The sequence below is a fragment of the Oryzias latipes genome, chromosome 1 (assembly GCF_002234675.1).
Source record: "Oryzias latipes chromosome 1, ASM223467v1".
Classification (NCBI taxonomy): Eukaryota; Metazoa; Chordata; class Actinopteri; order Beloniformes; family Adrianichthyidae; genus Oryzias; species Oryzias latipes.
In genome coordinates, this window is record NC_019859.2 from 10108727 (window position 1) to 10135842 (window position 27116).

General features: G+C 39.7%; 3 protein-coding genes and 1 long non-coding RNA gene across 8 annotated transcripts in view; 2 read left to right on the top strand and 2 right to left on the bottom strand.

Moving 5' to 3' along the window:
- Window positions 1-7834: 7834 nt before the first annotated feature.
- Window positions 7835-11726, bottom strand: LOC101173766 (transcription elongation factor 1 homolog). Of its 2 annotated transcripts, none has more exons than XM_004065688.4 (4): window positions 11625-11726; window positions 11216-11350; window positions 11057-11127; window positions 7835-9406 (listed from the first exon to the last, which is right to left on the bottom strand). In XM_004065688.4, exons 2-4 carry the CDS (start codon window positions 11329-11331, stop codon window positions 9342-9344), a joined length of 252 nt encoding a protein of 83 aa, XP_004065736.1. In that variant the 5' UTR covers window positions 11332-11350; window positions 11625-11726; the 3' UTR covers window positions 7835-9341. The 2 variants fall into 2 exon arrangements, with proteins under 2 accessions (XP_004065736.1, XP_020557887.1); XM_020702228.1 differs by having other exon boundaries at window positions 11216-11347; window positions 11624-11699.
- Window positions 11245-15419, top strand: pld6 (phospholipase D family member 6). Of its 4 annotated transcripts, none has more exons than XM_020702205.1 (4): window positions 11245-11471; window positions 12669-12844; window positions 13355-13584; window positions 14874-15419. In XM_020702205.1, exons 2-4 carry the CDS (start codon window positions 12678-12680, stop codon window positions 15092-15094), a joined length of 618 nt encoding a protein of 205 aa, XP_020557864.1. In that variant the 5' UTR covers window positions 11245-11471; window positions 12669-12677; the 3' UTR covers window positions 15095-15419. The 4 variants fall into 4 exon arrangements, with proteins under 4 accessions (XP_020557864.1, XP_004065734.1, XP_020557857.1 ...); XM_004065686.4 differs by lacking the exon at window positions 11245-11471 and adding an exon at window positions 11732-11836; XM_020702198.2 differs by lacking the exon at window positions 11245-11471 and adding an exon at window positions 11736-11836 and having other exon boundaries at window positions 12655-12844.
- Window positions 15420-16149: 730 nt separating this feature from the next.
- The window catches only part of LOC105353949, a 53929-nt gene continuing 42962 nt past the window's right edge, over window positions 16150-27116 (bottom strand). The window contains exon 3 of the long non-coding RNA XR_002289940.2: window positions 16150-16345. This is a non-coding gene — a long non-coding RNA (uncharacterized LOC105353949). The remainder of the gene's footprint in view (window positions 16346-27116) is intronic.
- On the top strand, window positions 16226-27061 carry LOC101174001 (ras-related protein Rab-3D). The gene is made up of 5 exons (XM_004065689.4): window positions 16226-16388; window positions 18994-19227; window positions 24074-24192; window positions 26131-26255; window positions 26352-27061. The coding sequence occupies exons 2-5, from the start codon at window positions 18994-18996 to the stop codon at window positions 26537-26539; spliced, it is 666 nt and encodes a 221-aa protein (XP_004065737.1). The 5' UTR covers window positions 16226-16388; the 3' UTR covers window positions 26540-27061.

A 27116-nucleotide genomic window follows, 5' to 3' on the forward strand; every position in this document is an offset into this window, starting at 1 on the left:
AAGACAAGGCTTTTATGAGTGCACCACTAATGAAATATGTGTTTGTGTGTGTGTGTGTGTGCATGTGATGCAAAAGGTCACACAACTAAGCTTCTACTTCAACAAGATCCATCTATTTTCTAATCTTCTTTCCAGGTAGGTTTCAGGTGGCGTCAAACTCCAATGTGGGTATGTCAAGTAGGTGGTGTAGAAAGAAAACTGTGCAAAAACAGGCTTCTTAGACATAGATCAAACTTTTTACCCCATTAGCAGATTTTCTGTAACCCTTGTGCTGTCCTAGGCACTTTAACGTTGGGAGTTGGGTCATCTAGACCCACTAGACAGTGCGCTGAACCTTTTTTCCTCAATGATTTGTGATCTTCACTGGTGTCCATGGATTACATGAAATCTTTCCACCTTTATCCACCTTTGTCATGGTAGGGAGAACACGTCAATGCAAGGGGGGGGGGGGGGGTCATCTAAGATAGCACAAGGGTTAAATGTGCAAAAACATAACAAATAAAAAAAAGAACAATGGAGTAGAAAACAAAACAGTCTCGCCAAGAAATCTTATTTTAAGAAAAAAATGCTGAATTGTATTCCTATTAAAAAACCTTCTTGCAAGACAGTCTACTGTTCCTTGAAACATGTTTTGGTTTTTTTTTCCGTTTTTTACAGTGGAAATAGAAGAAATAAAACAGGAACAAAAATGATCAGAGCTCTGAAAGATCCATGATTTAGACGTACAGTAAATGTAGTTTGCAAAAGATTTAGATGCTAAATTACTTCATCAAGTACTACTTAATGCAAAACATAAAAATCTTAAAGTTGTATGTGTCGCTGAAGCAGTACCTCAGGAAGCTGCAACCACAATGTTGTGGAATAGAAATCTGTCCTTTCTGTCCCAAAGGAGGATCCAAAGTTTCTGGGATTTAAGAGAAAAATAATGGAAGCACTAAACTTCATATTCAGAAAAGCAACATGAGGAAAAAACAAAGATAAAAAGGCAACAGTTGCAGTTCTGATCCCCCTGACCATATAAATATCTTTATATCTTGATTATTAAGATTTGGGGCAGTTGGAGTGGTGGCAGATCACACACAACCTAGACTGTTCACTTGTTCAAAAAACACATGATTGTAAAACACTGGTCATCCCTGCTCTTCATCCTCACAGATAAATTGCTTGTTTTGTCTAACAACAGAGGATTGTACACCATGACACAAAAAAAATTATTGCTTGAACTAAAGTCAACAACTTTAGAAACCACTAAATTCCATTTTTTCCAGCCTGAAACCATCAACAAGTAGAAGAAATAACACAACATTAAGTGTCTTAACTAAGACTATCAGAGGAAGTTTACTCGACCGTGGAAAAAGGGACACTGTGTGCAGTCAGAGAGGAAAATCAATCAGCATTCACTGTGTTAGTGCCAAAATCTTTGTCTTGACGCGCCTACCAGAGCTCCAACGTGACTTTTTTTCAGTCCTCGGATCCCAGCTTGGGAAGAGCTGCACTACGGGGCATGCTCTCCGGTGGCAGGGCTTGGAGAGAGGCAAAAAGGAGAGAAAGAGAAAGGAGGAGAAGGCGATTAGAGGAGGAGGAGGTGGAGGAGGAGGAGAGGAGAGGAGAGGTGAGAGGTTGCGGATGAGCTGCACAGCGGAAGGGATGCTGCCGCCGCTGCCTCTGCTGCTGCACAGGCTCCATCCCAGCATCCCTCCCTCGAAGAAAATGGAAAAACAAGGAGTGGTTATGTGATTCCCCACACAAGCGGGGAGGCGAGGCACGCACAGCGGAGAAAGGAATAGCAGGGAAGGGGTGGAGGAGGGGGGGCGTTTCCCTGTGCAGCATAACCCATTCTCACACTTCAGTTTGGATGCAATCTCTGGCATATGGAAAGGCTGCATCAATGGTGAGTAACATTTTTGTTTGTTTCCTCATCAAGACAAAATGATCATGGTTCAGCTCACAGCTGACCCACCTCTCATCACTTTGGTCTGCTGTGACTATAGCAGAGTCTTTGTTGAGAACCCCCAAAGTGAGGAAAACATGACTTGTAGACTGAGAGGAGGTGGTTTGATGAGGATTTAGTAGCCAAACAGGTTGCAGCTTCCGCGCCTCTCATATGACTGGTGACTGCAGCCGCTCAATGCTTCACCGCAGTCCTCCTGAGCAGCCTGTTGGATGAATAGAAAAAGATGCTTCAAGCCCCTCCAGCTCTCCCTGCAAAGGGTTAAACATTCAATCCACGCTTTGCCACTCTGAACTGGGTTCTCCTTGTCAGTGGGAGCGGATGTATTTACAAACAAAGAAAGCTTCATATCCAAGTCTGTCACGTACAGAACAGGTGCTGGCTATCTGCAATTTTACAGTGTGTGGTTGTCTGCTTATCTGGGCCAGTAGGCCAGCCGGAGACATGTGCACCAAGGCTAGGCTAGATTAAAGAAAGGAGCTTTGTTAAGTTTGTCACTTAAAGTTTCAAAAAAGCTTCAGGGTGGTTTCATTATGCACACCAGTATGATTTTTGTTGCAATAGATATAACTTGTTCATTTATTTTTTGAGGGAGTCTTTTTAGTGGCTATGAGACTATTAGGATGGCAGAAATGGCTGGGAAGATTTGCCATTGCAGGCAGAAGCATAAACATCCTCATAAAAGGACATTTAGTTCCGAACAATTAAGCAGTAATGTGCGAGCAGCAGCTCAGCATCCGCTCAGTTTCCGTTTCCATCCCAAGCCTGTCTTGTCTGCGCCTCTGGCGCAGCCACTTGTAATTCCACGTCCTATCCCAAACACCAGGTACATAAAAGGATTGATAAGTCTGTTTGCGTCAGACATAAATATGAAACACAGACAGATTTGGTTTCATTATGCCCTCAAGCTGGAGCCAGTCCACTTTCCATCAGGAAATGAACTTTCTTACAAATGCAGACCAGATGTCTTTCATCATCAAATAAAGTTCTTACTAGTTTATAAAGCTGTTATTGGGGATGAATGTATAATATGTGGCTGCAGGATGGGTTTGCATGAATGAGATGCGCTCTCAAAACTGTGGCTGCAGGCACACCCTGATGAGTTCATGCTGTCACAGCTTAACCTCCAAGTTCTCAAGGGGAATAAAAAAGGAAAAGAGGGGAAAAAAAATACACTGAAGCATGTCTTCAGATCAGATGAAGGCTTTTCCATGACACAGAGCACACCCAGGCTGGTCCTGTGTAGTTAGCAGGGCAGCAGCAAGGTGTATTTTTACACCAAATCTCTGACACCTCCGTACATCTCTTCACAGCTCGTGGTGAGAACAGAAGACACGTCCACTTGAGTTGTCATCATCTGCAAGCCAGACATGGACAGTTGGGATGGAGGAAGAGGGCGAGTGGGAGGGAGACGAGGAGAGAAGACTAGAGGAGTGTGGGTAATGAGGGAGACGTCAAAACCTTCTCGACTTGCTTTACAGTGACAGCGGGTTGAGAGGGGAGAGGACTGTCAACGGCGAGTGAATTTCCCGTGTCAAGTTTCATGGGTTCAGCTTTGAAGGCACACAGACAGGAATGTATGCTTCATGTAACGCAGGTGTCTGAACGGTTAAATGAAGCTGATCTGAGCACCAGAGGGATGGGCAGGTAGGGATGAAAGGGCAAATCTTGAGTAAGAGTGGGAGAAAAAACATGCAGGAAGGGTTTGTAATGATGAGGGGGGAAAGGTTAGGAGGGAAGGCAAGAGGAGGGAGAGTCAACTCCTGCTTGTAAACTAGCTTTCAGTTTTCCACGAGGAGCTGTCTGTGGTGCTGATCCGACCCCCTTCTGTTTTTTCAGATGACCCTCCTCCCTTTTTTGCTCCACAGCTGACAGCCACACACCCTCTAATTGGCAAGTGTGGACTGGGAAGAGTGTGTCTCATTCTCCGTGGGACAAAGCAAGAAAGACGAGTGTGTTTTCGGGGGGGAAAGGACATTTGGGACGTATTAAGAACAGAAAGAGGCAGACAGATAACAGAGGGGGCATGAAGGAAGACAATGAGTAAGGAAGAACTGATGGAGGTGAGAGCTGAACATCTGTGCTTGGAAATCACTGCCTCCTCTCCGCACAGAGTAACACACACTGACACTTATTTGATAATTGGTAAGGCTGGCCTCTCCCTGAGCGCCTGCCTAAATGACTCCTTGATAGCAAAAGGAACTGGGCTGTTGGGAGCCTCCTCCGTTCGTTCAGTCCAGATCAGGTGAAGAAGAAGGAGAGTTTTTGTGTTTTGACGCGTTTGTCCAAAAAGCTCACAATAAAGTTGTTAGTCTGACTGTGAGCTCAAGTTGAAACTGCTTGAATAAGATGTGTACGGTGACCTCAGCGAAGGTGCCGCGTTGCCATTTCAAGGATAAATACCATCTCTTTTGTCTCCTTGGTTCTAGGTGCTGTTGTTAAAGATTCGCCTCCACACAGACCTCCTCCCTCTACTCTGCAGTCTCATTCAGAGGAAAGCAGCTGAGAGCACGAACACAGAAAAAGAGCTCCAGAGCCGAACGGAGGGGAGGTGGGCTTTATTGCTCCGGTCTCGACCACGGGTATTCTTGGGTTGATAATACAGATATGGATGTTATTGCTTGAGAATACGCGTAGTCGAGTGGAAGCTCCAACATCGGTCAAAAGTGCTGTTCTTTTGTGTGAATATCACTCCATTCTGAGGATTTCTATAGTCTGTGCTTTCCAAAAGTCTTTTGAATAAAGAAAGATGCATCAAGGCTAACCAGATTCCTAATTCAAATTAAGCCAGTGGCAATTATTTTTATCACAGATCCATCGCTGTAAGTTAGTACACCTGTGGAGCAAATGAGTTTGTGCAGTCAGTTAGACTCGAGGTCTCCTGCAGAGAGCTGGCATGGTACAGGACATCCTGCTGGCCTTGCACCATGCCACCAATCTAAACCTTTCTGCATTAGTTCAGGGAGTTTACCACGAAAAGTCCGCAGACTCTGACATAATTTCAAATTCCTGATTGCATACCTTTGTTAGTTCCAAGAAATCCTATTATTTTATCTGTTGGTGGGTGTCTTTCAAAGCCCTTCATACAATTTCACTAAGGCAGAAAGATCATTTTTTAGTTTAAAAAAAATGGTGGCAGATGGATTGGTTGCAGGTATTGTTTTTTGTTTTTCAACAGTGGACTAAAACTGTGCCTAACTATCATCCCTCCCCACTGATAACTTTGTGTTTTTGACTTCCTGGCTTCAAATGAGCACATTAGGGCTTCGTGCCCATAGCGGTGACCGAAACCTGCAACATGATGACATGTAAAGGCTTGCTCTGGTGGCTGACATTTCAGCATTAGACTCAGCTGACTGCCTGTTAGGATGGGGATTCAGGCTCACGTGCAAACAGGACTCATGTAATCAAAATGCCGGTAGGGATATAAGAATTTGATGGATATCATGAAAAACTGACAAAAAAAAGGACATTTAAATGCACTTAGATTGCAGCCTGGAGGTCCTTTTGCCAATGGGGAAATAAGGGATTGAGTGCTTTTATGTGTTACTATTTTTGGTCCAGAATGATGGATGTTTATGCTTTTTATTGATCACTTTGAGCTGAAGGTTTGCAGAGTTTCTTGGACATGCATGTGCGTTGCTTAATCAGGTGGCAATCACGGATGGAACAACAAAATAAACGAATCCTGAGTTATCCTTTCTTACATTCGCATTAATGCCAAGTATTATAAATTATAAAATCAACATATTTGCAATTTCAGCAATAAATTTGCATTGGGTAACCACTCAGGACAGATTACACTTTTATCACTTACTCTGCCACGATTGCTTACTACTGCGTAAGCAAATCTGTGACAGTACGTCAGGATAATTAATACAATTTTCCCTCTGACGTCGCATGAACTTGTTGATCGGGCAAATGCTCTGTTGATGTGTGTATTTATACGAGCGTGTATGTGTGTGCTTCTAAGCAACAAAATGACTATTGTGAGCACAGCTCCAGGTGCCTAGCAACCCAAATCGCTCTGTTTCCCTGGCAACAGTTGCCTTGCACTCACTGTGTGGGTGATTGGCAGCCTTGACAACGGAGACGGAGTGACACTTGACCTCGCGTGCTGAATGGGAGAGCAGAAAGGAGCGGCGAGAAATAGAAGAGAGGGGGAGGGAGTGGGAGGGGACAGGCAGAGACAGAGGAGACACTAAGTGATAATCATTCTCCATTGTAATCATCCTCCAGCATGTTTCATAAGACGTCGTCAATACCTCTCCAGCTGGGGTCCATCATCAGACACAATACACAGAGCAGAGCGCACATGCATGGACACACTCCTCCTGGGTGGAGAGCCCAGGCAGGCACTCCACATCTCATCTATTATCACTCAGCTCCGTCTGGTGCATAACCTCGCTACACTGTGTCTTCTTTTATTTGTGGTCTGCTACATACTGTGCTCTGCAGGGATGACGGGGGGCTGGACTGCTAAAACTGTCTCATGGTCATACATGCCACAAGACAGCAGATTGGAAGCTGGAGACAAAGATGCTCTTCAGCACTTTTAAATATAATTATAGTAATTATCGCAATGAGATTTTTTTTTCCCCCCCAATTCTCCCATTAGCAGGCTGCGGGTGTTCCTCCTAACATTACTGTTTTTGTACAAAAAGCATGTTTTTTATCGCTGATAGATAAGTAAAGCAGATTTTAGTGTGTGCTGTTGGCATTGCTAAGAAAAAAGATTTTTTTTCATCAATTATAGTAAAATTCAGAACTAACTTTATTAATCGTTGTTAGGTTGGTTAAATAGAAACCCCCACCTCCCTAATATCAACTTACCAGCTGGTAACTCCCTTTAAATCAAGACATTTACTGTTTAAGTCAATAATACTGTATATAAATAACAGATTAAAATGACAAAAAAGTTTTATTTGAAGTAAAATAGAAGTATTGACATTTTTAACATAACTTTCCAATATTTGCTACATTAAAGTCAAGCTTTTCTACTAAAATGGTTAACCACAAATTAGGGAAACATTGATAAAAAATCTGGAGTTTACTAGAGGTGTAATGATCAATTGACTTAATTATTGAATTGATTTCAATTCCAACAATGCAACCAATTTACATATGTCTGAAATTGTTAATGAAATTCCCTGTATCATTGTTCCCAAATGAAATAACTCAATTACGTCGACATTGGAAAATACAATTTAGGCTGTGTCACAATTAGTTTATTTCACTATAATGTCAAAAGGACTAATTGCCTCACAGCAGACAACACAAATGGGGTGGCAGCAAAAAACTGATCAAGCTATGAGTGTGTGGAAACACTATATTTTGCAAAGACGTGACTAGACAGTGGTAGAATGTTCTAATAAAGTTCATTACAAGAAACACAAGGAATCTGGGAAACTTCACCTGCACTGTTCTGCACCCAGGTGATTATCTCTATTTAAAGTTTTGGTTTAAGATGTCCTGGATTGATTTTAGGTCAATGATTCAGATTATTCAAAATGAAACCAAAGAACTACTATACTATGAGTCTCATCTGCACCCACAAATGATATGAATTGAATTGTCAAATGAATCATTACACCCCTAGTATTTACCCATTTTGCACAAAAAAAAACAAAACACATTGCCTGTTCTCCAATTTACTGGATTTTTTTCTTTTTTCTTTAGCAAACCTGTATTTTTTTTAATCCAGTCTAAAAACAGCTTATTAAGATAAAAGGATGCTATGAACAAAACGACTCAGAAATGTCTTCATGATTGGCTTTTTACATATAAAAATGTGCAAATGTCCCTGCTAAATTCAACTAAAAGGGAAAGAGATCTGCGCACAGAAAACATGAGATTCAAATTAAGTCAAATTTCTTTTATTTCTTTGATGAAAATTGAAGTTATATGTTTACAAGCGAGCTTCGTTTGATGTCGCTCTTGTAGGAAAATAGCATTAAAGTGTTAATTAAGATTACAAAGTGTGCACTTCTGTACATGCATGGTTGTTAAAAATCATTAATCCCTCTTTCAAATGGTTATTTCATTACATGGTAATATGCAATCACACCAGAAGCTCAATGGAGTATGAACAATTCAGAAGCTCAGCATAAACCCCGTCCATTTTTCTGCTACTTTCTATTGTGGGATGATCTAGAAGTTGATACAATAGTCTGAGGACACAGAGGGTTTCTAGTAATCATGAATAAAAGCAGCAGGGCAGCGCTTCACTGACAACCAACAGTATGGATTGTTTCACACTTGCACAAAAGACTAGGATCAATTGCTGCTTTTATTTGAGATGCTTAAAGTAATTGCAGCGCATGACTTAATCCAGCTTTATTGGTGACCTAAAATGCATCAACATTCACCCTGAGAAGCCCCCGTCTGTCATGATTTTATAATTGACACAAAATATGCAGACTGTCTGAATGCAATTGTAGTCTGAATGTACACAAGTGGTAACATTTTGAACTTTAAAATCAAGGTGAGGTCATGAGGACAAACAGCGTTTAGCAAAGGGAATAGAGAAACAGCATGACCATATACAAAAATACTGCTTAAATGTTTTAAAAATGTCACATTTGTATAATAATTTAGCAAAAATGAATCATATTTTCTGTATTCTTTGATGTGTATCATCGTTTTGCATCAGACCCCTTTGCGTGATCACCTGTTTATATATTGCTTCAGTTAAATGTTTCTATTTAGTTATTGCATATCTAAGTGACCAACAAATAAAAAGTTACTTTTCCTCAACTTGTCTGACGAGTGTTTGTTTCCCACTGAGTGAAATTCGGATTCTTTCATGCAGTTTTGGTGCAGTCAACACTTTTAAATGAAACTAATAGAATCTGCTGTCTGGAAAATCAGTTTGAGCACTGCACTCTAGCGACCTTTAATCAAAAATGAATGCAGTCAAAATTCACTTTTTGCAACAATTAAAACAGTGATATCAATTTGGCCATAGATCTACAAAATAAAAGCATGTTTGTCTAGGTCTACTTAACTTTACCACAGCCTGACATGGACAACTATTGTAAGCTAAAAACCAGAACCTAAAAACTTGAATCCAAGAGATCTAAGAAACTATTACAAAAAAAATAAGATCTAAAGATAAAACAGGCAACGCAGCAAAGGGAAAAATGATGGAACACATCCTAAGTCAATGTGGAGCTATGGGTCACAACCTTTCTTAGGGAGAGAAAAACTCTTCAATTAGAGAAATACTTCTGAGCATTTCTGTGCTGTAAATCTCTAAAGACCATAAAAATCTGTCAATAACATAATTGAAGGTCTCAATTATGTTCTGACTCGCTCCAAGTGGGTGCACCCCCTTCATCCACATGCTCATCCTCTCCACGTTCACGCGATGCCTCCAGCTGGATGAGGACTACTGGTTGGCTGCCTCGCAGGCGTCTATCCAATCGCTGTACACGTCCACCGGCTCTGACAGATCTGAGGGGAGTTGGATATAGGAAAAGAGGACTTCTGCCATACAGAACAGGGGATCATATTAAAAAAAAACAAAAAACAAGACAGTAGTCGGATTAGGGTTAAACGTAAACCAAACAACATGTCATAAAATACATAGTAAAGCAATTAACATCTTTTGATTTTCTGTACACAATTTTTTTTCTTCTGTAACAGAACATATTTTGCAATTTGTGTTGCTGTTGATAGATTTCCGACAACCAAAGTATGATGCTGTTAAACTCCTGTCTAAGGGCTTGTAACGGATGCAACATAAAGGCAAAAGGAACAAATTAGACGCCACAACGACTCGATCAAGCCTTCATAGGATCAGCCTCAAATTCCTAAATGTCAACTCCCGTTTGAAGTAATGTGATCGGGTCAGAACCCGTCATGAACTCTACCTCCAGCCACACCCTTCAGCAGGGTCACAGCGGGAAAGGTCTGACCACACCCCGTTCACCAACTGACTAAACAAAAGGTCCCTTATCTCCTGTTTACGGCAATTACCGGGTGTGTAAATATCATGACGGGCATTTGTCAGTAGGTCAGCTGTTGTGCACTTTTCCAACTCCTAAAAATATGGTGCCTCGACAAAATCATCAAAATCGAAAGCCATTAGCATGTACTCTCACAAAAAAAACTATCAACCACACAAAAAAGCAAACCCCAAAGCCATATATCATGAGATGAAGAAAATTGGCTACCAAATATGTCACAAAAGCCAGTTAATATCCCGGACGAGCCCCCAATGTGTTACACTCCTGTCTAAGGGCTTGTAAAAGGATGTAACATAAAGGTAAAAAGGAACAAATTAAATACAGTGACTCAAAAACTCACAGACAAACCCAGGCTGAAAATAGGCTGGGAATTTTTACAGAATTATTTTTACAGAAAAACTCAAAGCTACACTAAAACAACCAAAACACAAGGACCAAAGCCTCAAACAACCAAACAAACTAAAGCTCTGCTGCCGCCACCCCCCATCCCAACCCCCAGCTGTGGGGGGGGGGGGGGGTCCTCAAAAGATGATGTGGCAGTATTTAAATCTGGAGCTGGACGTCCTCAACCAATCAGGTGCTCCAGACAATTTGGGAAAAAGTCTGCAAACAAAGACAGGAGGGGAAAAAAAATAAAGACAGCTCTTTAGCCAGTATTTATGTCAGTTCCAAGAAATCAGGAAGACACACTAATGATTTAGTACATTTTGTTTACATGTTATGACATAAATATCTTAATCCTGCATTTTTCTTTTTAAACCAAGTAACGTCACGCAAGTCACCAACGTAGGTTGCACATATTTAGTATAGAAATGCAGGAAGATATCGTGATAAAATTCTCTACAGCAACAAAGTTATATTAAGTAGTGTTTTGATGGCGAATGTGTAAGGGACAAACAAATAAATAAGGAGCACTGATGACTACAAACAAAAAATATGAACAACTAGGATGATGAGTTGTTGCTCAAAAACTTTGTACTTCATCTATACAAACTCTGTAGTTCAAAATAAATATTTAAAAGGACTATCAATTAATAGTAACATGTAATGCTGACTGCTTTGCTCACCTTTTGCAACTCTTTTCTCGAATGGGAAATAAGTTTCACAGTTTATAAGAAAGTGTGAAAAAGGATACAAGTGATGGGAGTTTGGAACTCTTCCAAACACACAGAACACGATATTATCCCAGTATTTCTGCTTCTCTCCCTGCAATAGCACAAACAAAACAGCTGGTATTCAGAAAAGCAGTCACTTTACCTGTTGGGTTTTCATTAATTGTAATTAATTAAATTACATTTTAACATCACATGACTTCTCGTGGTTGCAGAAGGGGCAGGTGAACTGAGATTCCAGGTCCCCAGTCATCTTTTTCTTAGGAGGAGGCTTTCTTTTTGACTTGCGTCGACCCATCGTATCTAAACTGTAAAACCTGAATGAAAGAGACAAACGGGAAACACTGTTGGCACATGCTCTGCCTGACAGAACATCAGCCAAGTGGGAAAACTTGACTGAACAGACTTATAAGCTGGCAGCTGGCTGCTCTGCATAAGGTAAGCTAGTCGGCTAACGTTAGCATGTTTGTTGTTAATCTTTAAAACTTAAATCACTTTAGTCGTGATCCAGGAAATTTACTACAGATAATATAACTCCTAAACCTTTACTAGTGAACGTTCGGTGTTTATTTTGATATCTCTTTTTTTTACCTTTAAGTGTTGGTCGGAAATACACGTTGTGCTAAGCGAATGCAACCCCTAACGTCCGGCACACTGGTAAAACCGTTCGACGTACCTGATTGGACGAGAGAGTGTGCTTTGTAGCTTCTCATTGGCCAATTAGAATGTCAATCAATTTGGTTGGCTGTGACGAAACACTGTGGTGATTCAAAACACTACTGGAGACAGAAAACTTAGTGAAGGTGAGCCTTTCTGAAAATCCGTTACAGTTTGACTGAGATTTTTGTTGTCTGTAAACTTTCTTGATGGTGCCGTTTGACGATAGCAAATGTTTTCCATTTGTAGTTATATTTTTGAGCACAGAAACAATGAGTTTAATGTGATTTCCCTAATCAGAGAAGACATTCATTAACGTTTTGTGAAACTACTACTCACTGTGTTAGATTTTTAGCCAGCCGCCAGATTAGTTTCATCAAACTGACATATTGATTATTGATTAGATGAGAAAATCACCGACATCCATTTTTAAATTTTGTTTTACAGTTTGGATCTGCTAGTTCTGAACTAACAGTCCTATAAGAAAGAAGTAAACATGAAAAATGTGAAAAAATGAGTGAAATTATTAAAAGTGCGCAGTGAGACATCTATTCAAGTCTTTAAATTTAATTAAATTGGCTATCCTTTACAAAAACAATTAAAAAAACACCAATGTGTCCATCATTTTTTGTGGATACTACTATAGCAACATATTGCCAGATTAAATAATTAATATTGTTCTACAGTTTTAATTTAGTTTCAATGTGAAATTCAAATGACAAACTTGATTACACAGAAATACCTTCATATTTTTGAAACAACATTTTTAATGGTGTACTTTTGCAATCTAATATCAATCCAAACACTGAACACTATCCGTGGATCAAAAACCTGACATCATGCCAAATTCTTCAGGTTTTTGTTTTTTTGTCCATCTTGTGTACATAGAACAGTTTTTTTAAGTCCTTTGATAATAATCTGTGCTAATAAATACTAAAATGCATCTAAATTTCTAAAATTTTAGTTATAATTTGTTAGGTGTCAAGGATGTGGACGTTGAAGGTGGTCGGCCTGGGAGCTGTCGCCGTCTCTCTCAGTGTGGAACTTCTCAGGCTTTTCATTCACTTCAGGGCTAAAAGAGCCATTAACAAGGTCCTCTTCTTCCCTTCTGAAGTCACCTGTGTGGAGCACTTCTTCAGTCCCCTTTCAACTCAGTAAGAAATGACACAGATGTGTGGAAGTTAACTTTTCTCTGTCTTTTCAAAAGTGGGATTCACAGATATTCTCCTAACCGCCAGAGACAAAAAATACATAATATCCTGTCAGTACATTTAAGTTTTTTTCTCTGTTTGGCATAAACAGGATGGATAATTTTGGGGATTTGATACATTACATTTGGAGAAAAAGAAATTACTAAACCATTAGCATATATATCTATACGGACAACTGCATCTAAAAGAGAACACAAGTGTTGTCCTCAACAGTCCTGCTCTACCAAAATTATTCAATCAGCTCTCATAGATTTGTTTAAATACTGAAAACATAATAGTCATTTCTTAGGTAAGGGTTTATGCGTGCACATTTGGACACAAACAAGGAACAATTTAGCATATTTTAACAACACTGGAAAACTGACTGGACATTACTCTAAAACCCATAATTATGTGATGATTATATGAGCACTTAGCACAGTTTATTACATTTCTTTTCCCCCACATTTCTAGTTCCTGTTTGTGCCCGCTGCCTCATGGTGTAGAGACATCTTTCTCTCGTCTTCTTCACTACATCCTGTCTGCCTCCTCCTCCCTCAACGTGTGTGTCTTCTCCTTCTCCGAAGTGAACCTGAGTAGGGCCCTACTGCTGCTGCATAGCAGGGGCATAACCATCCGAGTCCTCACTGACAGAGATTACTCTGCCATCAATGGCACCCAGATAGGGGTCCTGCGTAAAGCTGGTGAGAAGAACCTTTTCTTTTTTCGCAAAGTTTACACATGTCTTTAATTTCTCTATGTATCCAATTGCAAATAAATTTTCAGAGAAAAATGGCAAAGGCAGACAAACATGTCCTTCTTTGAAATATCGTAAAAACAATATAAAAAGTTACACCAACCTTTGAAACACCAGTTTAATAGACAGGTATGGCTGAGATACGGGAAAGATGATGCTGGTCTTATTCAACAGGAGCTCTCTCTGTGCTCTTAGACCTCAAGTATCATTGTCAGTAAGTCCCACAGGATCCATACTGGTTAGCAGTGACAAGGGATGTCAGGGTCAGTGGAGGTTGTCTGTGCAGGGTAATGGCGCTCTGAAAGATTTGTGCCTGACTCATGCTGTCCCACTCCATTTCTCAGCCCTCTCTGCATTTAATAAATCACTGCAAGTCGGTTCGGAAAGAATTAAGTAAGTACAAAGCTGGCAACCAGACAGCAAATGTTATTAGGCAGAGTGTTTCAGAGTGGGAATGTTGACTGCAAGAAAAAATAAAATCCCTTTTTGTACCCAGATGCAATTCATAATTATCTTGCAGAAACCATTTTTTTCTTGCTGAATGGAGCTGGCACCAGTGCAGTGTGTCTCAGTTTCCGTCACTGGTGGACATAGCTCAGTGGTTGTGACACGTGTCTTTTGTGAAGGGAGACATTTGTTAATGTGAATGATGGCTTTAAAAGGGACATCCTAAGGTCAAAATTGGAATGCCATGGATCTTTTGTTGCCTCTTCCATTTATTCTTTTTTGTCATCTTTGTCTGTCATCATCTTCCAAAAAAAAAAGAATTCTCCTACGGTTCTCATGGTGTCTCCAGTCCAAGCTTTTTTTTTTTTTTTTTTATAAAATAAGGAAAATTTTGCAAGTAAAAAAAAAGTTTTCCACTTTTTTTCATTTTGAAAATTTCTGATCATCTAAAAATTTTGTTACAAGACTTTTCTTAAACACAAATTGGTTTGCTTTAAAATATAAAATGAGATGCTTAAATCCTACTAGTGTAAGTCATCTATTTTGTTTTATTTGTTCTTATAGCTTCTCTGAACATCCTCTTGGAGTTGATATCCAATTTTCAGTCATCGATATCAACCTTTTTCCAAGTTCGTTTATGCTTCAATGAACATCTAAATTCTCCTTGTTTGTAGCATCTAAACACATGTGCACATTTTACAGTTGGTCTGAATTGTTATGAACGTTAGTTGACACATTTTTTTTTCTTCCACTCTCTATTGATTCTTCTTGTGACTAATCCCCACCCAGGGATCTGTGTGCGGTGTGATCGGACATCTGTTCACATGCATCACAAGTTTGCAGTGGTGGATGAGCGGCTGCTCATCACAGGCTCCCTCAACTGGACGCAGACAGCAGTGCAGAGGAACAAGGAGAACATTCTCATCACTGAGGACCCAGAGTTGGTGCAGCCCTTCGTCAAAGAGTTCCAGCGCTTGTGGCTGAACAATAATCCAACTCAACTCAACTAGAAGCAGTGATTGAATATTATTTTCAGAAATTGAGAGTTTGTGATGTTTCACTGTCAAATTAACTGGGCCAATTTGGCCTCAAAACAAGATTGATGTTCATATTAAGAGGCTGGGTTAACCTTTAGTTCAGGAGGACAACGTTATGTCAAAACAGCTATGTTACAATAGAAATTCATTGGTTGTTATTGTTGTTTACTGTGTGAGTCCATGGGCCTGATAATTCTCCAGTATGTGATTTATCAGGCAGACTGGCATTTTAGAGTTCTGTAAAGCACTATTGATGTTTTGTTGGCTGTTGGTTTTAACAATAAATAATTTAACACAATTATTGTCATATTTCATTTAAGGAAACTTGTTAGATCACGTTTTTTCCCCCCTCTTTTTATCTATCTGAAAACTTTTTACATTTTTATTTCCATTATATTGTTGTCACTTGAGACAATTGTCACACATCTGCTTGCCACTTCCTGTGCGGATGCATTTAGACAAATTTAATGAGCCCACAGAGCTTTTTGATTTTACCACCTGCAATTCTTTTTGGCAGTAAGTTAGTAAGGATTTTATTTTTAAGTGTTTTTTGTTCTGTTGTCTTTTTTTTAGTAATTGTTGTTAAAACAAATAGCTGGTCATGTAATATAAAGGTATATAAGTAAAAAAAAGGACTTACTTTAACTTTGCGTAACGTATTATTTTCCATTAAACAAAGTTATCTGGAGGAGGATGCGAGGAAAGGTGCGAGACTACTCCGGATGTATGGCCACACGAGAACCCTTCAAAGTAAAATCCATATACTTTTTTTCTAGTTAACAGCAAGAACAAATGTTAAAATGTTTGAAAAAAATGTTGTATAAAAATAGAACTTTCAATTAAATGCATCTTTGACCTAGATATAACCTTGACTTAAATGCTATTTAATAAAATCAAGATTAAGCAGGGTTGGGTGCTCACACACAAACAGGACTGAAACAGAAAAGTGAAATTTAGAATCTTCTAAAAATATTCAACGGTGGCCCAGAAATTCGATACAAGCACATTTTCATTTCTAAACAGAGAAGAACGATGTCAAGTCTTTTATTTTGAAAACGTCTACCGGAAACACAACTGTAACGTTACTTCTGGTTTAAGCACAGTCCTGTTGATGTCCCAGCAACAGGCACGTGCCCAGTTGTGGAGATCCGGGAAGGAGCACCTGAACCGGGGAGGCTGGCGGCAGCAGCAGACGGCCTTCGACTCTCAGGTGGATGTGGCAGGCTGAGGGAAGGACGGAGGACACAGACTCATAAGTGCATCTGAGGTAAAGGATTTGTATAAGTTAACCGAAGAAAAGTTAGTGCTACAGTACTAACGCGCCGTATGGCGGCTCATTCATTGGACCCAGGTGACGCCAACTATTACTTACTGCAATCCCACTTTAAATCAGTATTTTTGGTAAAAAAAAAAAAAAAATCCTGTTCTTCCGAGTCAGGATAAAAAACAAAAGTAAGACCCTGATTCTTTGCACAAGTTTATTTGCTACCTGAGTAAGTTTATGCGTTTTAGTTTTAAAAAGTAATTGTGTGAACCTCCACCCAAACAGTTGTAGGCAGTTTTTATTTGTGCATTGTCTGGCGCATGCGTGGATGTTAGTGTTTGCTGAGTGTACACAGCTGCTCCATTCCTCCTGGAAGGGGTATAATGCTGAGCTGGTCTCCAGAGACAGCTCATCAGCAGACGGGGCATGGGGGAGGATTGCTAGCCCATCTCTCAAGAAGGAAAATGGTGGTGGTGAGGGGGTCAGGGGGTGAAGGGATGTGTGGATGAATGGATGGTTAAGCCTCATCATGATGCAGGGTGAAGGTGGTGATATATTAGCTGGAGTATGACAGGGATGATGTATAGATGGATAAACGTGGGTGAGTTTAGGGAGATTGATGAGAGTGTGTGTGCGTATTTTTGTGTGGGTATAAGTGGGAGTTTCATTGAGGGGGGGGGGGGGGTGTGTGGATGGTCAGACGGGTAAAAGATGAAATGCACAGGCGGGCTAAGACAATATATTTCTCCCGGTCCGTCTGCTGATGCGGTAAGGTTCTACAGAGACTTTTAATGACAGATGGATGCTGGCATAGATGACTGATAGTGGAAGATACAGCTGAAGGAGCACCACCCTCGCTGTCATTCACCGCTCTGTGATGAGCCCTACGAAGAGGGAAACACAGACAGTATGTCTTCTAATTAACCGTTAAGCGACCCTGCATTAGATCTGTGAGGTACTGCAGCTAAATTATAGTTATTTATCACTTCCAGAAGGACGTTGTCAAATATGTCAGTCCGGCTTTGCTGAATAGTTCATTTTAAATTGAAACAAGTTCATCAAGACTGGAGGAATGGTAGAACTATTAGGGACATATTGTAGCTTTATCTTCAGCTGCTGACACACCTCATTCAAGCTGAACACACTTGAACGCAAGTTTAGCCGATAGTACTGACACTGGAAAAGCAGGGATGGGCTTCCTCTTCTACTGTTTACTAGGACATGTCCTACAGTTGGAAGAGGCTTGGTGAGAAATATTGAAGCCGTGCAAATCTTGCACAAGGCTTTTTCTTTCCCTGCTCTATTCCCATGTAAGAATGTATTCATTTCTACCCCATGGCCACTTTACAAATGGTTTGCACTTTTGTGAATGAAAAGAGATGCTATCCATACGTCACTACCAACAGAATCTACCAGAAATTGAACACAGAATCCCTAAACATGTGTTTTTGCCCCTTGACATAGGCTATTCATTATTCGCTTGAACGTGCGTTGCTAAGGGCGATCACGGACATTATGTCCAATCAAAATAAAGATAGCAACTAAAATAAAAACTACATGTTCCTCTCCTTTCATCTTTTGATCTATTTTAAAAGGGGTCTTTTAATTATGCTGATTTTAGCTAAAAAACAATACTGTTTTCTCGGACAATGTTTCTGCAGAGCGGCAGGAATTAGAAATGCACTTTTGAATTGTGGACGGAGACTTTTCCGCTAAATAAGCTCCTCCCCTGGTTCCTGTCAACACTCCGTCCCGCTAGCTTACAGTTCCTCACAACCCCAGGCTAACATTAGCGGTGGAACAAAAATTGCGAGCAGTTCTGAAGCTATCTAGCCGTACAGTTCTGAGCCAGCTACCAGCTCAGGCAAGGAAAATGAAGGCGTACATGGATCTAATCGTTCATAAGTGGATGCATCAGAATGGAGCAGAACAGCATGTGGAATGCACGTTGTATTTTCCATTACATGACTTCAACCTTTTGCAAATATCTTTTTTGGTCTGCTCCTGATTCACAATGATTTAAACAAAATCAACCCTCAGAAATCCAATTTCAGTCTTACATTTTTCTAAAGGAAATGCCACAAAAACATGCTGGAAACACCAAAAACACAATTTTCATTGGAGTGGGTCTTTAAGGCAAGCAGTTCTCCTGTCTCCTTTTAAAACAAAACAAATGCTCTTCATTTGGTTCTTTATCATTATTAAAGCGAACCTCCTGGGTTTTGGATCTGACCCTGCACACATCAAACCGTGCAGTATTGAAATGAGGAAAACAGAAGCATTTTCGGGATGCACTCATTTGCATGTCTATTGCCTTGATGCTGCTTTCTGCTGAATTTATCCGTGGCTTTGCAGCTTCACCCACACAAGTTGGAGATTTTGTAAATGTAGCTTGACATCTGCAACTAACCTCAGCTTTTGTTGCATACGAATGGAAGAAAGTAAATATTTAAGTTTCTCACTGGAACGTCTGAGAAAAACGATGCAAATCAATTTGATCTATTTTTGATCCTTTTTTTTTTTACGCCTGGCTAAAATGTAAGAAAATACCGCATCCAATGCCAGTTTGAGATCTATCATTTCTGTTCTGTCCCCCTTTGTCCGGCAGATGGCTTTAGCCAAAGTTCCAGTGGCGGTCCAGGAGCAGAGAGATGCCGCCGATCAGAACTTTGACTACATGTTCAAGCTGCTGATCATTGGCAACAGCAGCGTAGGAAAGACGTCTTTCCTTTTCCGCTTTGCAGATGACTCCTTCACCTCGGCGTTTGTCAGCACAGTGGGAATTGATTTCAAAGTCAAAACGATCTACAGAAATAACAAGAGGGTCAAGCTGCAGATCTGGGTGAGATGATGAAATGCATAAAAAGTATGTTTGCTTTACCTCTCAGGCAGTCTGGGATCAGTGATAATTAGAATTTAGATGAGTCCTTTTTTGGTGCCACATACACTTTTGCCTGCAAACAGTCAAAAAGGTCTGTGAGGAGGATTATGATGAACAACTCATATCTATCTATGTTTTAAATGTATTCTAATGTATTCCCCTGTCTTGTTTTTTTTTAACTTGCATGAACACAACAAGATCACCGGTTGATTATTTCGAAGAACAAAGGTGACTTGTATACTTCTCCACCTCAACCTGCAGTTTTCTGCATGCATACCAAGCAGTCTCCAGGTTTTTTCTCTACTCAGATCCTGAGTGTTTGAAAAAGTTCAGGAGTTTACTGCAGGAAAAACCTGTCTTCTCATGTTGGTGAAGGTTCTCATTTATCCGTGACGTTGTCTTGAAGATGACTCAAGGCGTCTTCTCATGTTTTCACTCCAAAGGTTCACTTCTTCTTCCTAAAACTCTTTTCCTGAAGCAAAAAGCAAAAGTTACCGGATCCAGATCAGTTCATCAAGTAACCGTTAGATGGTTTATTACATTAGCTCGCCAGTCCCCATGCACTTGTATGTAAAACAAGAAATAAACATACTTAAAGTCTTCTGGACGTAAAATCTAATTTCATCAAAGGTTTGATGAAAATGTTTTAAGAAAACAGATTTTAGGACTCAACTTTTAAGATATCTCTTGGATGAATGAAAACCTTCACAGACAGATACTTAAAGTCATTTCTCGTCTCTGAGATTAGATTTGAAATACAAATTTAACTGTACTGGGAGAGATTTTTTTTATGAACTTCATTGTTTTACCCAAAATTTCACTTAAATGATGTTTTTACTGACAGGTGGTCAGCGCTATATCGAGAGTTTGTGTATCTTTTCTTCTGACATGATTCGATACACATCTCAATGTGTTCCATGAATCAATGCATACAAGATTTGACAACTTTGTGGTGATACAATACAGTTCATTTCTTTTACCTTCCTGGATAAAATCTTCCTTTAGCATTTAAAACTATAAATGGAAATGCCTTTTAACAGAGAAACAATTTTTTCTTCTTTAAACAACAAAAAGTCGTTGACATAACAGCTTTTAACATTCAAACCTGGGATTTTGAGTCTTTTAGACTGTTTACTTCTTAAAAAAAAGTGTCATCATATTTCTTTAGTTTGCAGTACAGTGATCCCTCGCTATAACACGGTTTACTTTTCACGGTTTCGCTACGTCACGGATTTGCATCGTGCATTGTGTTCTGCATTCTGATTGGCTAAAAAGTCACTCCGCTTCTTCTCTACCTGTGCGTCAATAATGTTGCAGTTTAATATGTACACGTTTGTAAATCAGGGCGCCAAATTAACAACACGTATGTGCAAATCATCTTGCAATTTCGAGTTTCTCTAAAACCCATAGAAAAAAGAGCGACAACAACTGCCAATCACCATGTTCTTCTCCCGAACAAACACAGCTGCACCGCGGGCTTCAAAAGGAGAAAACACTGCAGAGCAGAGTCAGGATGCAGCAGCTCAGTCTGAAGAGCAGTGAAATAAACCTGAGTCACTATTTGTCTGACTGTACTTTGTATTTTTTTCATAATCATTTTAAATTTTCTCCCGTTTAATCCAATACTCGGGTCGCGGTGGGCGGGGCTAATCTCTGCGATTTGAAGCCTTCTGTTCACATCTATGATTAAAATTATTATTTGACAGTACAGTACAGAAGTTATTTGTTGAAAAAAACATTTCTAAAGTACTTTTTTTTTAAACAAATGCTTGAGCCCGTAAAATGGTTTGTTCTTTCTTTTCAATGTATAATAGAGTATTTAATTGTAAAAAAAAATGATTGAGGTTTCTACTTCACGGATTTTGCCGATCACGGGTTCTCTTTGGAACCCCCGCGAAAAACCAGGGTTTACTGTATATAAAAAAAATAAATTAAAAAAAATCAAGATTAAAATTGTATTTGAGTATTTCTTTATTCAGAAAGCTCAAAGTTGTGATGCACATCTTAGTTTTTCTCGTTGAAGCTGGAATCTGCCTCAAAACTTGACGGCTGGATAGCTCCAATATGCTCACTATTTTTGTTGCACCTCTAATGTTAAGTTGGGGTGTGAGGGGCTGTAAGCTATGGGTGTCGGGAAGTGGGGGCGGCACTGCTCCGTGTCAACAGTCCGCCCAAAGCTCAGAGGTGAATTTCTAATGAACTACTGCTGCTCTGCAGAAACTATATCCTAGAAGAAAACAGTTTTTTGTTTCGTCTTAAAAATGGCATCATCCTAATAATAAAAGACCACTGGGAACGCTTTTAAAATAAATCAAAAGATTATCCAAGGGGGTCATTAAAATTCGCAGACATGAACATTTTAAAGTTAAACACCGTAAATAAAAACAACAAGGAAAAAAAACAGGTTTAGCTTGTTTGGAATTGTTAAAAGAACCACGAACCACCAGTGGAGATGTTTGGTCTCAATACACAGAGGCATGTTTGGTGAAAACAACGTTTTAGCAGGAAAGGACTGAGGAGTGACGATGTGAGCTTTTCTTATGGCCAAAAAATGGAACCCTCCAACACCCAGGAAGCTGCACACGGCACCCTTCATTTCAGGGTTTTGTCAGCTCGAATACAAGACGGATGCTAAGGTTAGAGCTACATGTTATGAGAAAAACTTGTTTATGATTAATATTGCGATGACGGTATAACCTGCGATACACGAGCAAATAGCAAAACAACCAAAAAAGTCATTTCCATTTCACTGCAACAGTTTAATTTAAACAAGTGTCAACATGCCTTAAATTATACTCCAAATGACGTTTGTCTACATCTAACATAAAAGGGCTCCATCCGATTTGTCTGATGCATATTGCACAGCTTGATATCGCAATAACAATAAATTTTTGATTTATTATGCAGGCATAGCTAAGGTTATAAACCTGAACATTATTAGTGAGAACAACAAATTCATGATAAAATCTCAACCACTTTGAAACCTCTAAAAGGAGCTGAAAAACTGTAATGAGCAGGTGCATTACATGGAGGAGGTCTAAACTGCTTAGCAACAAGGTTAAGACATAAAAATAGAAATAAATATAGATTTTTTTTCCAAATGTGCTTCAGAGTCTGAAGTTGTTTTCTTTTTGTAGTTTTTGTTCATTACAGGATATTTCAATCTATTTACCCTAATTTTAAGACCTAATCTTTATTTTTTTCTCATCACTGCAGTTAGATGCGTTTGTAAGAAAACATATAGATGCTGAAATGAAAAACTAAAATTAATCTAAAGAAGAAATCAAATGGTTAACAGGACAGGAAAGGAAATGTTAATCATCGCTGCACCTCAAGTGACCCCTCCCATCAGCCGCCTACATCGCCACTCCCAGAAGACACACAAAGATGCAATGTTTGTTCTTGGTCACACCATTGGATACTTTTTCTTTTCTTTCCTTAAAAAGAAGAAAAAAGAACACTCTGATCTCCGTGTGCTCTAAAAATGGAAGCTCCTTCCACCAACATTCAGAAACAGATCCGTCTCCGTGTCATTCCGCTGCACAGAAAGCACATTCATGCATCTTTCATGAAGCCCGCCGTCTGGGGACAATGTTAAACATCAACTGTCATAAACTTCAGAGCGTGAAAAATGAGTTTACATTCATGACGGGCAGCTGCTTGGAAGAGGACAAACTTGGGAATGAGGACCAGGATAAAGAGCTGTTTGTGTAAGGTGACAACCCAGCGCTGTAGGCCACTGCAACTTTTGTTCAAGATTGATGTCAAATCATCTACAAGTCAACCCCATCAATTATCCAAAATAAATTACAGCTCAGACTCTGATTAAATGGAAGCATTACTTTCTAACAGCTTTGATCACTAACAAAACAATATTGTATGTTAGAATGTGGAAAAAAAGAACTATAAGTGTGTTGCTTTATAGAAAACAGTGTTGTAATTCTAACAGCCTCATCTGCAAGTTAGTCTCTAACATGCTTTAAACTTTTCTTTTCCCCTTAAAAATGCTCACACAAATGTCAACAAACTATAGAAACACGTATACAGTATATGTTTTGGAACATGAGAAAAATGCCACAAGAACATGTTAAAAACACCAAAAACATGACTGTCGTTGGACTGGGTCTTTAAAGAAGGGACGGAGATTCATTTCTTGTTTGCGTGTTTCTCCACGCATCGTAGGCTCAAACCATCGGCTAGAGCTTCACTGTTCAGAAGAGCAGCAGGTGTCTTTTACTGATTTTCATCTGTGTTTTATTTTTTTATTTTAACAGTAGAGCGATATCGCTTCCTACATTGATACTTCAGATCAGCCAAAGGTTTGCACATCTGAAGATGATCAGCTCATCAAATGCATTTGATTAGCTGCACCTGGCTGCCACTGCTTCTTCCCTTGATTCACATGTAAACATGTGGACCAAAAACACAATCACGGCATTGCTTTGGATAGTGGCGCATATTGGAATCAAAAGGACATGCAAGGTTGCCATGGAAGCTACCGAAAAGGGTGGCTTATTGATTAATCAGAGGGAATAAAAAAACAGGGAAAGATGGCAGACGAAATGTGTTTAAAAAAATATTTTATTTCTTTTTTTAAGCCAAAAGACTGAAGAAATGGTCAAGAACGGACAATAGTCTGTTTTAGATTTGTCCACCATGCAGTAATATAGTTGCATGAGATCACATCATGTTTAGTTGCAAAGGAGACGAACTAGAATTAACGCTCTTAGAACCAAAGCTAAAATAAGACATTGAGATCCTTCCCCTTTATTGGATAAAAGCTCACATAGAAACGCTGTGTTTGCAGGACACGGCAGGGCAGGAGCGCTACAGGACCATCACCACAGCTTACTACAGAGGAGCCATGGGATTCCTGCTCATGTATGACATCACAAGCCAGGAGTCGTTCTGTGCCGTCCAGGACTGGTATGTACCTCTGATGGTAGAAATGGTAGATATATAAAGTTAAACATCATACTGAACAAAAAGTACAAAACCTACAGGAAGAAAAGTCTTGTTTGGGTCATTATGACTAAATACATACACCATGTTTACTACAACTACACTTTCTGCCAGCCCCCCATCTCAGAATTGAGTTTAAAATCCTTCTCCTCACTTTTAAATTCTTCACCTATCTTTTTGATCTCTTCCAGTTTCATCTTCCCTCCAACACCCTTATGCTCCGCACACACCAGGCATGTGACGCGCATTCAAAAAAGCTCTATACGGCATTCGTGAACACGCTGTCAGCATAATGGCCTTCACACTGGATGAGCTGGGAGGGGCTTCTTCTTCCTTTCTTTTTCTCACTGTTTACCTGTACATGCACAGTGCACCTACAGTTGGAAGAGGCTTGTTGTAAAATACCAAAGCGGTGTGAAACTCGCTCCAGGTTTTTTCTTTCACAGCTCTATTCTGATATATCATAAAATTGGTGTCTCATAACTCTGGCTGGGCACAAACAGCAATTATTAAATTCGTCCCCCCCCCATGATCAATTTTGAAACGGTTGGCAGTTCTGTGAACTAAAAGGGTCGCCATCCATACATCACTAACAAATCCGAGTCCCTGATTGGGACTGCTTCAACTTTCAATGTGCAGTTGCATACACTTTTCATTGGAAGTGGTCGCTCAGACGCATGTTTGAACGTAGCTTCACCTCTTCCTTAAGTTCTCTCCTTTCCAGCCCATCAGCTCATCTTTCCACCAGCAGAGCTGCTCCTCAGCCTGGAACTGTCTACCACATGACATCTGCACCATTCACCCCAACTTAGTGTTTAAATAAAGGTTCCCCTTTTTAGGCTGGCTTTCAACACTGAACGGAAAAAACAAACCTTATTTACTTTTTTTCACATTATGTATTTATTTTCAACATAATTGTATGCTGTAGTCAACCTTTAGGGCAACAATTTCATAAAAGGCTATAAATAAAATGCATTATTCTTATTATTCATTGTTGTTTTAGAAGATTTGTTTGGCGTCATTACCTCTGGGTTGCATCACCCCCTTTAACAATCTCCTGCTTTTTATTCATGCTGAACTCAACATTTACAGTGATGAGCATTTGAAGGTTTTGATACTGTTTCTGTCATTTTGTACGTGAAACCAGTTAGCCCCAGTTAACTCCTGTAACCGAGCAGTACAATGCATCCATTATGTGGTTTAGCATTGGCTATTGAAATAATCAAGGCTTTCCGTTAATGGTCCAGTTCTAGGTTTATCCTAGACTGACTGAGTTTAGAGTTTAAGTCCTCAGGTTTATGACCTTACCTTATGAACTTAACTGCCCCCTAAAATGTGTAAAAACATGACAGAAATAAAGACGAGGAATACAGAGGTTTTATCAAACTTTCATCAGCTGATGCTGCACGCCACGTCACAGCAGCAGCTGAAAGCTGCCATTTAGCAGGCTGAAGAATAAAATCTGCAATTTGTAAGTCTTTTAAGGTCTTTAAGGCATTAATCAAAGTTATTTGATGCAAAACCTCTCTTTTCAACTTGAGTCACCTAGACTTTATTTTATTAAAATATGAAATATGATTTTCTTTCTAAGAATGCATATTAAAATGGGGAAAAATGCCTAAAAATGCTCAAAAATCTGTCTTGCCACATTTTTGATTCTGTATAAATCTTTACAAGTAAATTCAAAAGTTATTCACCATAATTGTTTCTCTTCCTCGATGAATCGTAATTATTAATCATTGTGTATAGAGATAAATCTTTTTCCTTTATACCTCAACAAACTCATTTCTTCTTTAATATCCTCCCACGGCTCTCAAACATGGCTGTTTATTGAACATAAACTGCATGTGAGAGCAAGTGTGTGAGGCTTCAGAGCCATCTCAGACGTTGCTGTGTTTCCAGGGCAACTCAAATCAAGACGTACTCATGGGACAGCGCTCAGGTGGTCTTGGTGGGGAACAAGTTGGACTTGGAAGAGGACAGACAAGTCCCGAGACAGGATGGTCAAAGAGTGGCCACAGAACTGGGTGAGCACTCGAAACTCGTTTGTCTGCAAGAACATTCAAAATTGTTGCATCAGTTGGTCCATTTTAAAAAGTCTCTCTTCTTCTCTTGCTCCACAGGCTTTCAGTTCTTTGAGGCCAGCGCTAAAGACAACATCAATGTGAAGCAGGTCTTTGACAGGCTAGTGGACGTAATCTGCGAGAAGATGAACCAGAGCTTCAACGGCGATGCCAGTCCATCAGTGAGCCAAAAGGGGGACGGGCTGCAGGAGCAACCCCCTCCGAGTCAGGGTGGATGTGCATGCTGATTTTTGGAAAAAAGGTTTCTTGTCCCATGCCAAACAAAGATATCCCCAATCTGTAGAAATATGTCAAAGTAGTTCTGTTCAAAAGCTAATTTATTCTTTTTTTTTTTTTTTGCTGGTATACCAAAAAGCTGCAACTGTGCAGTCTCCATAGCATTCAACATTAGCAGATTTAACTGCAGTTGCAGTGGGAGCACTTGTTGCAAGTCATGAAACGGCACTGGGATTCACTGCATCTGTGTCATGCTGCCCTCTTGTGGACTGTATAGGAAACGCTCCAGTATGACATCATTTCTTATCTTTTTTTCCCCCAAAAAGTCAAACATACTTCAACACTGAGGTCATTCACATCCCTGGTTGACCGATATCAGCAGCCATAAACCACCTTTTTGTCTGTTTCCACATGATCTCTTCATTCACACGTCTTGTTTTTTCATTTGTATGGTTGTTATTTCTTGGTGGTTCAGTGATTCCTCTGTTGGGTTCCTTCAGGGCTTCTCAGAATCAAGATTAAAAGACATAAATCTAAACACCATGTGTCTTTATCTGCTTTTATAAAAATCTTGTTTTGGGTATGTCA

What these genes read in the sequence shown, in the direction of transcription:
- LOC101173766 (XM_004065688.4), bottom strand. Translation starts at nt 11,331, where the DNA reads ATGGGTCGACGCAAGTCAAAAAGAAAGCCTCCTCCTAAGAAAAAGATG. An exon ending in AAGTCATGTGATGTTAAAAT is followed by an intron (nt 11,128 to 11,215) that starts GTAATTTAATTA and finishes GTGCTATTGCAG; the next exon opens with GGAGAGAAGCAGAAATACTG. An exon ending in GTTCCAAACTCCCATCACTT is followed by an intron (nt 9,407 to 11,056) that starts GTATCCTTTTTC and finishes AACTCCCCTCAG; the next exon opens with ATCTGTCAGAGCCGGTGGAC.
- pld6 (XM_020702205.1), top strand. Translation starts at nt 12,678, where the DNA reads ATGTGGACGTTGAAGGTGGTCGGCCTGGGAGCTGTCGCCGTCTCTCTC. An exon ending in TTCAGTCCCCTTTCAACTCA is followed by an intron (nt 12,845 to 13,354) that starts GTAAGAAATGAC and finishes CCACATTTCTAG; the next exon opens with TTCCTGTTTGTGCCCGCTGC. An exon ending in AGGGGTCCTGCGTAAAGCTG is followed by an intron (nt 13,585 to 14,873) that starts GTGAGAAGAACC and finishes ATCCCCACCCAG; the next exon opens with GGATCTGTGTGCGGTGTGAT.
- LOC101174001 (XM_004065689.4), top strand. Translation starts at nt 18,994, where the DNA reads ATGGCTTTAGCCAAAGTTCCAGTGGCGGTCCAGGAGCAGAGAGATGCC. An exon ending in TTCTGTGCCGTCCAGGACTG is followed by an intron (nt 24,193 to 26,130) that starts GTATGTACCTCT and finishes CTGTGTTTCCAG; the next exon opens with GGCAACTCAAATCAAGACGT. An exon ending in AAGAGTGGCCACAGAACTGG is followed by an intron (nt 26,256 to 26,351) that starts GTGAGCACTCGA and finishes CTTGCTCCACAG; the next exon opens with GCTTTCAGTTCTTTGAGGCC.